The sequence below is a fragment of the Salmo salar genome, chromosome ssa02 (assembly GCF_905237065.1).
Source record: "Salmo salar chromosome ssa02, Ssal_v3.1, whole genome shotgun sequence".
NCBI lineage: Eukaryota > Metazoa > Chordata > Actinopteri > Salmoniformes > Salmonidae > Salmo > Salmo salar.
In genome coordinates, this window is record NC_059443.1 from 72,491,353 (window position 1) to 72,500,683 (window position 9,331).

At 40.2% G+C, this 9,331-nt stretch overlaps 1 protein-coding gene and 1 long non-coding RNA gene across 3 annotated transcripts; both read left to right on the forward strand.

The window, feature by feature from the left end:
• Nucleotides 1–1,266: 1,266 nt before the first annotated feature.
• Nucleotides 1,267–2,011, forward strand: LOC123730961 (uncharacterized). Of its 2 annotated transcripts, XR_006762458.1 has the most exons (3): nt 1,267–1,382; nt 1,460–1,506; nt 1,613–2,011. It is a non-coding gene; the product is annotated as an uncharacterized lncRNA (long non-coding RNA). The 2 variants fall into 2 exon arrangements; XR_006762454.1 differs by lacking the exon at nt 1,267–1,382 and having other exon boundaries at nt 1,395–1,506.
• Nucleotides 2,012–2,982: 971 nt separating this feature from the next.
• On the forward strand, nt 2,983–9,053 carry LOC123737957 (CMRF35-like molecule 5). Its single transcript, XM_045713276.1, has 4 exons — nt 2,983–3,197; nt 7,032–7,355; nt 7,493–7,657; nt 8,977–9,053. Exons 1-4 carry the CDS (start codon nt 3,158–3,160, stop codon nt 9,051–9,053), a joined length of 606 nt encoding a protein of 201 aa, XP_045569232.1. The 5' UTR covers nt 2,983–3,157.
• The last annotated feature ends 278 nt before the right edge of the window (nt 9,054–9,331 follow it).

Genomic DNA, 9,331 nt, shown 5'->3' on the forward strand with positions numbered 1-9,331 from the left:
CTCTTAAATGTACACAGAGGGCTAACATTAATACTATGCATGTCAATCTCTCCTGGCTCAAAGTGGAGGAGAGATTGACTTCATCAATACTTGTATTTGTGAAAAGTATTGACATGTTGAATGCAGCGAGCTGTCTGTTTAAACTACTAGCACACAGCTCAGACACCCATGCATACCCCACAAGACATGCCACCAGAGGTCTCTTCAAAGTCTCCAAGTCCAGAACAGGCTATGGGAGGCACACAGTACTACATAGAGCCATGACTACATGGAACTCTATTCCACGTCAAGTAACTGATGCAAGCAGTAAAATCAGATTTAAAAACCAGACAAAACTACACCTTATGGAACAGCAGGGACTGTGAAGAGACACACACATGCATACACACACGTACAGTACACATGGATATTATGTTGTAGATATGTGGTAGTGGCCTGAAGGAACACAGTGTTGTGAAATGTAATGTTTTTAGAACTGCCTTAATGTTCCTGGAGCCCAGGAAGAGTAGCTGCTGCCTTGGCAGGAACTAATGAGGATCCATAATAAAACCCAGGAAGAGAAGCTGCTGCCTTGGCAGGAACTAATGGGGATCCATAATAACCCCAGGAACAGTATCTGCTGCCTTGGCAGGAACTAATGGGGATCCATAATAACCCCAGGAACAGTAGCTGCTGCCTTGGCAGGAACTAATGAGGATCCATAATAACCCCCAGGAAGAGTAGCTGCTGCCTTGGCAGGAACTAATGGGGATCCATAATAAACCCCAGGAAGAGTAGCTGCTGCCTTGGCAGGAACTAATGAGGATCCATAATAAACCCCAGGAAGAGTAGCTGCTGCCTTGGCAGGAACTAATGAGGATCCATAATAAACCCCAGAAGAGTAGCTGCTGCCTTGGCAGGAACTAATGAGGATCCATAATAAACCCCAGGAAAAGTAGCTGCTGCCTTGGCAGGAACTAATGAGGATCCATAATAACCCCAGGAAGAGTAGCTGCTGCCTTGGCAGGAACTATTGAGGATCCATAATAAACACTAGTACAAATACATGTTGTTCAACTCTGTGCTGGTGGTTGTTGTGGCAACCCTGAAGGAGGAAATGGAGAAGAGGTCTCACTTTTACTTGCTGTCCTACAACAGGTGAGACTGGTGAGGAGGGTGGCGATGATGATGAGGATGGTGATGATGATGGTATTACAGATTATGATATTATGTCTACCATACAGGACATTCACCGGTTAATTTCTGTCATTTATCACCCCTCATACCTCCCTGTATTCCAGGTACCTCAGTGGTGATCATTGTGTGTGTGAGTCTGGCTGTGTTGGTGTTTGCTGTCATCACCCTCATATTCTACAGGTGCTGACGACGCAACAAGGCTCTAGGTGAGATACCATCAATATCACACACACACATATACATACAAAGATTTATAATATACAGTCTATTGTGTGTTTCACAGGGTCAATCTCGAACAGGCCTGATGCAGACACAGGAAGCACTGAAGAGGTGAGGGAGAGGAGAGAGAGAGAGAGTGTATGTATGTGCGCATGCGTGTGTGTGTTTCTGTCTTCACCTAATGGTAACAGTCATGATTCTCCTCACTGTCTCAAAGGTTGATGATGAGGAAGATGGTGATGATGAAGAAAATATAACTTCCACCCACAATGCAGCGGCCCCTCAGCCCGTGTCTACCGCTGACCCAGAATGCATTGCTCATGTCCCCGCCCTCTACCAATCAGCCTTTTAAGCACTCGACCCTAAAGCATTGGACCAGAACCTCAACAATATCACAACTACTAACTCCGGATAGACTGTAGCACAGAGATCCTAATAAAATCTGATTTACATGGAATTACATTTCAATATGTAATGAAGTTCTAATATGTAATTAGATTCTAATATGTAATTCTATGCTCTGTATTCTGAAGAGAAGAGGTCGTGTTATCGTTACCAGAGCTGGGGTCCAATTGAATAGAATTCAATTAAATTCATTAAAATAATCACAATTCAATTTATCATCGATGACCGTCATTTTCCATGTGGAATTCTCAATCCATGAATAGAATTTCACTTCACTTCCTGAATTGACTGAGTTGAAACATCTAGTTTATTACAATAACTGTAACCTCGTCCCCAGGCTCAATAGAGAGAGATGACTGGTGGTGGAGATTATAGTAGATTTATTAATCAGTACTGATAACATTCTGTAGGGGGGCGATGCGGAGGTCGTTCTATTGGTTTACTGAGATCTCAGTAGCTTGTCTGTTATGTGATGACATCATTCATTAAGGGGAGTTGGGTTGTAGAGGAGGGATGTTTCTTCTGTTCAGAAACTCATCTGTTGAGTTGATCATTTACAAAGACTGTATTTGGATCAATGACATGTCAGAAAAAAGTTATAAAATATATTGATGTATACTTTAACTATATTGTCATCATCTCAACAATGTGTTCCTCCTCTGCTGAAACAAACATGGTAACTTTAGAACAGAGCAGTTAATTAACAGTTTTAACACTTAGTCACCACAGCTAGCTGAGTTCTCTTGTGGTTTAGAAGTCTAACCTCCGGCTGGGTTGAACCAGTTTCACTCTCCAGCATATAGACCTGCAGACACTGAGGTCACTACAGAGAAATGAGGATGTGCATGCTAATGCCCAGCGCTTCACGACCACCGTCGCTATCTCAATCTCTCTGACATGCTTTGGCAATGTAAACATATGTTTCCCATGCCAATAAAGCCCTTTGAATTTAATTTAATTCAGAGAGAGAGAGAGAAAGATAGACAGAGAGATTGATAGAGAGAGAGAAAGAAAGGGAGACAGAGAGACACAGAGACAGAGAGAGCGAAAGAAAGAAAGAAAGAAAGAAAGAAAGAGAGAGAGAGAGAGAGAGAAAGAGAGAGAGAAAGAGAGAAAGAGAGAGGAGTGGGGTGTCAGAAGGAGGTTCTTCATTTAAGGCAGACAGAGCACTTCAGAAACACCCTGCTGTCAAATGAGTAGCTGACAGACAAGCTGTTGTGGACCTGTGCTAGCTGATAGTATAGCAAAGTAACTTCAACAGTATAGAAACTTTAATAGTAAAGTAACTTTAACAGTATAGTAACTGTGGTAGTAAAGTAACTTTAACAGTATAGTAACTGAGGAGTAACTGTCCAGAATGAAGATACTCCATGTTGTCTCATGCTATCTCCTCTTAGGTGAGTCTCTAACCTGGGTTTGTGCAGGCTTGAAGTCAGATTTGTAGAGGGTTGAAGTTAGATTTGTGCAGAGTTCAAGTAAGATTTATGCAGGGTTAAAGTAAGATTTGAGCAGGGTTAAAGTAAGATTTGTGCAGAGTTCAAGTAAGATTTATGCAGGGTTAAAGTAAGATTTGAGCAGGGTTAGAGTAAGATTTGTGCAGGGTTAAAGTTAGATTTGAGCAGGGTTAAAGTAAGATTTGAGCAGGGTTAAAGTTAGATTTGAGCAGGGTTAAAGTAAGATTTGTGCAGGGTTAAAGTTAGATTTGAGCAGTGTTAAAGTTAGATTTGAGCAGGGTTAAAGTAAGATTTGAGCAGGGTTAAAGTAAGATTTGTGCAGAGTTCAAGTAAGATTTATGCAGGGTTAAAGTAAGATTTGTGCAGGGTTAAAGTTAGATTTGAGCAGTGTTAAAGTTATATTTGAGCAGTGTTAAAGTAATATTTCAGCAGGGTTAAAGTAAGATTTCTGCAGGGTTAAAGTTAGATTTGAGCAGTGTTAAAGTTAGATTTGAGCAGTGTTAAAGTTAGATTAATGAATGAAGTTCTAATATGTAACTAGATTCTAATATGTAATTAGATTCTAATATGTAATTAGATTCTAATATGTAATTCTATGCTCTGTATTCTGAAGAGAAGAGGTCGCCTGATGGTTTTGATCCAAAAGTGTTATCATTACCAGAGCTGGGGTCCAAATGAATATAACTCAATTAAATTCATTAAAATAATCACAATTAAATTTATCAATGATGACTGTCATTTTCCATGTGGACTTTTCAATCCATGAATGGAATTTCACTTTACTTCCTGAATTGACTGAGTTGAAACATATAGTTCATTAGAGTAACTGTAACCTCGTCCCAGGCTCAATAGAGAGAGAGAATGACTGGTGGTGGAGATTATAGTAGATGTATTCATCAGTACTGATAACATTCTGTAGGGGGCGATGTGGAGGTCGTTCTATTGGTTTACTGAGATCTCAGTAGCTTGTCTGTTATGTGATGACATAATTCATTAAGGGGAGTTGGGTTGTAGAGGAGGGATGTTTCTTCTGTTCACAAACTCATCTGTTGAGTTGATCATTTACAAAGACTGTATTTAGATCAATTAAATGTCAGAAAAAAGGTATAAAATATATTGATGTATACTTTAACTATATTGTCCTCATCTCAACAATGTGTTCCTCCTCTGCTGAAACAAACATGGTAACTTTAGAACAGAGAAGTTGACAGTTTTAAGACTTAGTCACCGAGTTGTCTGGTGGTTTAGTAGTCTAACCTCCGGACAGATTGAACCAGTTTCACTCTGCAGCACATAGACCTCCAGACACTGAGGTCACTACAGAGAAATCAACAGGATGTGTAGGATAATGCCCAGCCCTTCACTACCACCATCACTATCTCAATCTCTCTGACATGCTTTGACAATGTAAACATATGTTTTCCATGCCAATAAAGCCCTTTGAATTTAATTTAATTGAGAGAGGGAGAGGGAGAGAGAGACAGAGAGAGAGAGAGAGAGAGAGAGAGAGAGAGAGAGAGAGAGAGAGAAAGAAAGAAAGAGAGACAGAGAGACAGAGACACAGAGAGAGAGAGAGAGACAGTGAAGAACAAACACCATTCTAAATACAACCCATATTTATGTTTATTTATTTAACTTTAACAATTTGCACATCGTTACAACACCGTATATAGACATAATTGAACATTTGAAATGTCTTTATTATTTTGGAACTTGTGTGAGTGTAATATTTACTGTTCACTTTTTATTGTTTATTTTGCTTTTGTTTATCCATTTAACTTGTTTTGGCAATGTTAACATATGTTTCCCATTCCAATAAAGCCCCTTGCATTGAATTGAATTGAGAAAGAGAGAGAAAGAGACAGCAAGAGAGAAAGAGACAGAAAGAAAGAGAGAGAGAGAGAGAGAGAGAGAGAGAGAGAGAGAGAGAGAGAGAGAGAGAGAGAGAGAGAGAGAGAGAGAGAGAGAGGAGTGGGGTATCAGAAGGAGGTTCTTCATTTAAGGCAGACAGAGCACTTCAGAAACACCCTGCTGTCAAAAGCTGGCCAAGGCTAGCTTTTTCAAGCATATATTTGCTTCCTGCAACACAAACTCAAAAAAGTTCTGGGACACTGTAAAGTCCTTGGAGAATAAGAGCACCTCCTCCCAGCTGCCCACTGCGCTGAGGATAGGAAACTCTGTCACCACCGATAAATCCACTATAATTGAGAATTTCAATAAGCATTTTTCTACGGCTGGCCATGCTCTCCACCTGGCTACCTCTACCCCGGTCAATAGCACTGCACCCCCCACAGCAACTCGCCCAAGCCTTCCCCATTTCTCCTTCTCCCAAATCCAGTCAGCTGATGTTCTGAAAGAGCTGCAAAATCTGGACCCCTACAAATCAGCCGAGCTAGACAATCTGGACCCTTTCTTTCTAAAATTATCTGCCGAAATTGTTGCAACCCCTATTACTAACCTGTTCAACCTCTCTTTCGTGTCGTCTGAGATTCCCAAAGATTGGAAAGCAGCTGCGGTCATCCCCCTCTTCAAAGGGGGGACACTCTTAACCCAAACTGCTACAGACCTATATCTATCCTACCCTGCCTCTCTAAAGTCTTCGAAAGCCAAGTCAACAAACAGATTACCGACCATTTCGAATCCCACCGCACCTTCTCCGCTATGCAATCTGGTTTCAGAGCTGGTCATGGGTGCACCTCAGCCACGCTTAAGGTCCTAAACGATATCTTAACCGCCATCGATAAGAAACAATACTGTGCAGCCGTATTCATTGACCTGGCCAAGGCTTTCGACTCTGTCAATCACCACATCCTCATCGGCAGACTCAACAGCCTTGGTTTCTCAAATGATTGCCTCGCCTGGTTCACCAACTACTTCTCTGATAGAGTTCAGTGTGTCAAATCGGAGGGCCTGTAGTTCGTTCCAGTCATTGGCAGCAGAGAACTGGAAGGAGTGGCGGCCGAAGGAGGAACGAACAAAACGGAGGTATTTGGACATAAATATGGAGTATTTCGAACAAAAACAACATTTCTTGTGGAAGTACAAATCCTGGGAGTGCATTCTGACAAAGATCAGCAAAGGTAAGAGAATATTTATAATACTAATTCTGAGTTTAGTTGACCCGAGAACTTGGCGGGTAGCTGTATAGCTTGCTTTGATGGTTGAGCTATGTACTCAGAATATTGAAAAATGTGCTTTCTCCGTAAAGCTATTTTAAAATCTGACACAGCGGTTGCATTAAGGAGAAGTATATCTATAATTCTTTCAATAACTGTTGTACATTTTATCAACGTTTATGATGAGTATTTTTTTAAAATTGATGTGCACATTCACCGGAGGTTTTGGTGGGAATACATTTTCTGAACATCACGCGCCAATGTAAAATAGGGGTTTTTGGATATAAATATGAACTTTATCAAGCAAAACATACATGTATTGTGTAACATGAAGTCCTATGAGTGCCATCTGATGAAGATCATCAAAGGTTAGTGAATATTTTAGCTGATTTTGGTTTCCATGTCCTTGCTTGGAAAATGGCTGTGTGGTTTTTCTTGTGAAGTTTATGTCCTAACATAATCTAATTTTATGCTTTCGCCGTAAAGCCTTTTTGAAATCTGACAATGTGGTTAGATTAAAGTTAGATTCATGCAGTGTTAAAGTTAGATTTGAGCAGGGTTTAAGTTAGATTTTAGCAGGGTTAAAGTTAGATTTGAGCAGGGTCAAAGTATATCTCACAGGTCATCAGTTGTGACTGTACTGTGTGTTTCTGTTTGACAGCTCTGTGTGTTGTGGAGACAGCTGTCATTAATGTGAAGGAGGTGGTGGGAGGACAAGTCAAAATCAAATGCTCTCACACATGGGCAGGTGACAATGAAAAATATTTCTGCAAAAGAGAATGCTACCATAGAGATCGTCTTGTTCAAACTGAGGGCAACAAGCATTATGTTGAGAAAGAGAGATACACCATAGAAGACTTAAGGAATGGAGTCTTCTATGTGACCATCAAAGACCTTAGGAAGTCAGACTCAGGGACCTACTGGTGTGGAGTGGGGAGATATGGCCCAGACACATACCAAGAGGTGCATCTCACAGTTACAGATGGTGAGTTAACACTCAATCACATTTGTCTTGACAAATTTAGAGGTTAATAATGTTTGTTACATGCTTCATGACTTCATTAGAGAAAAGTAAAATGTTGACAATATTTGTGGCTGCCTGTTCTTTTGTTTTACATACAGCTCCTCCTAAACCATCAACTGTCACCTCCAGACCTCATTTCTCCACAAACCTCCCAGCAACATTATCTAACATCTATACAACCCTTCCAAACCTCTCTGCAACATTATCTAACATCTCTACAATGCTTCTGGCATCTGTCAATGGTCCTCCTTCATCTAGAGCAGGTATGATGAATCTCTCATCTCAGACATTACTAATAATATGTTGTGATATGATAAATCTCTCATCTCAGACATTACAACTAATATGTTGTGATATGATGAATCTCTCATCTCAGACATTACTACTAATATGTTGTGATATGATGAATCTCTCATCTCAGACATTACTACTAATATGTTGTGATATGATGAATCTCTCATCTCAGACATTACAACTAATATGTTGTGATATGATGAATCTCTCATCTCAGACATTACTACTAATATGTTGTGATATGATGAATCTCTCATCTCAGACATTACTACTAATATGTTGTGATATGATGAATCTCTCATACTCAGACATTACAACTAATATGTTGTGATATGATGAATCTCTCATCTCAGACATTACTACTAATATGTTGTGATATGATGAATCTCTCATCTCAGACATTACTATTAATATGTTGTGATATGATGAATCTCTCATCTCAGACATTACTACTAATATGTTGTGATATGATGAATCTCTCATCTCAGACATTACTACTAATATGTTGTGGTATGATGAATCGCTCATCTCAGACATTACAACTAATATGTTGTGATATGATGAATCTCTCATCTCAGACATTACTACTAATATGTTGTGATATGATGAATCTCTCATCTCAGACATTACAGCTAATATGTTGTGATATGATGAATCTCTCATCTCAGACATTACTACTAATATGTTGTGATATGATGAATCTCTCATCTCAGACATTAATACTAATATGTTGTGATATGATGAATCTCTCATCTCAGACATTACTACTAATATGTTGTGATATGATGAATCTCTCATCTCAGACATTACTACTAATATGTTGTGATATGATGAATCTCTCATCTCAGACATTACAACTAATATGTTGTGAGATGATGAATCTCTCATCTCAGACATTACTACTAATATGTTGTGATATGAAATGCTGTAATGTTGTAATGCTGGAGGAAGTAAATTGGATCTGTTCAAGCACTGGACAGATGTCTCTCTCTCTCTCTCTCTCTCTCTCTCTCTCTCTCTCTCTGTCTCCTCTCTCTCTCCCCCCCTCTCTCCCTCTCTCTCTCTCTCTCTCTCTCTCTCTCTGTGTCTCATCCCCCCCCTCTCTCTCTCTCTCTCTCTCTCTGTCTCCTCTCTCCCCCCCCTCTCTCTCTCTCTCTCTCTCCCTCTCTCTAGATTATCCTACATTGGACTCTCCTGGTGCAGGACAGAGTGAGAGTGCTGGTAAGTTTAATGTTTACTGATGTCAGTGGTGGCTAAAATCTAACAGTGTTATATTATGTGGTAACAGGGGCTATGTCTGTCATGGTGATGATGGTGAAGATTGGGGTCTCTCAGAGGCCAAGAGGAAGTGATGCAACTATTTGAGGTTTTCTGGAGAGCTGCTGCTGACAGCATGTCCTCCGTTGCTATGGTTACTCTGATCACTATCTTACTCAGTCTCTTCCTTTATCAGACCTTTATTTTCTGTATCTGTGTCTGTCTGTCTGTCTGTCTGTCTGTCTGTCTGTCTGTCTGTCTGTCTGTCTGTCTGTCTGTCTGTCTGTCTGTCTGTCTGTCTGTCTGTCTGTCTGTCTGTCTGTCTGTCTGTCTGTCTGTCTGTCTGTCTGTCTGTCTGTCCATACATACTGACCAACCTTCCAACC

Coding starts and splice junctions, on each gene's coding strand:
- LOC123737957 (XM_045713276.1), top strand. CDS start 3,158: ATGAAGATACTCCATGTTGTCTCATGCTATCTCCTCTTAG. Junction 3,198..7,031: donor CTCATGCTATCTCCTCTTAG/GTGAGTCTCTAA, acceptor TCTGTTTGACAG/CTCTGTGTGTTGTGGAGACA. Junction 7,658..8,976: donor TCCTCCTTCATCTAGAGCAG/GTATGATGAATC, acceptor ATGTGGTAACAG/GGGCTATGTCTGTCATGGTG.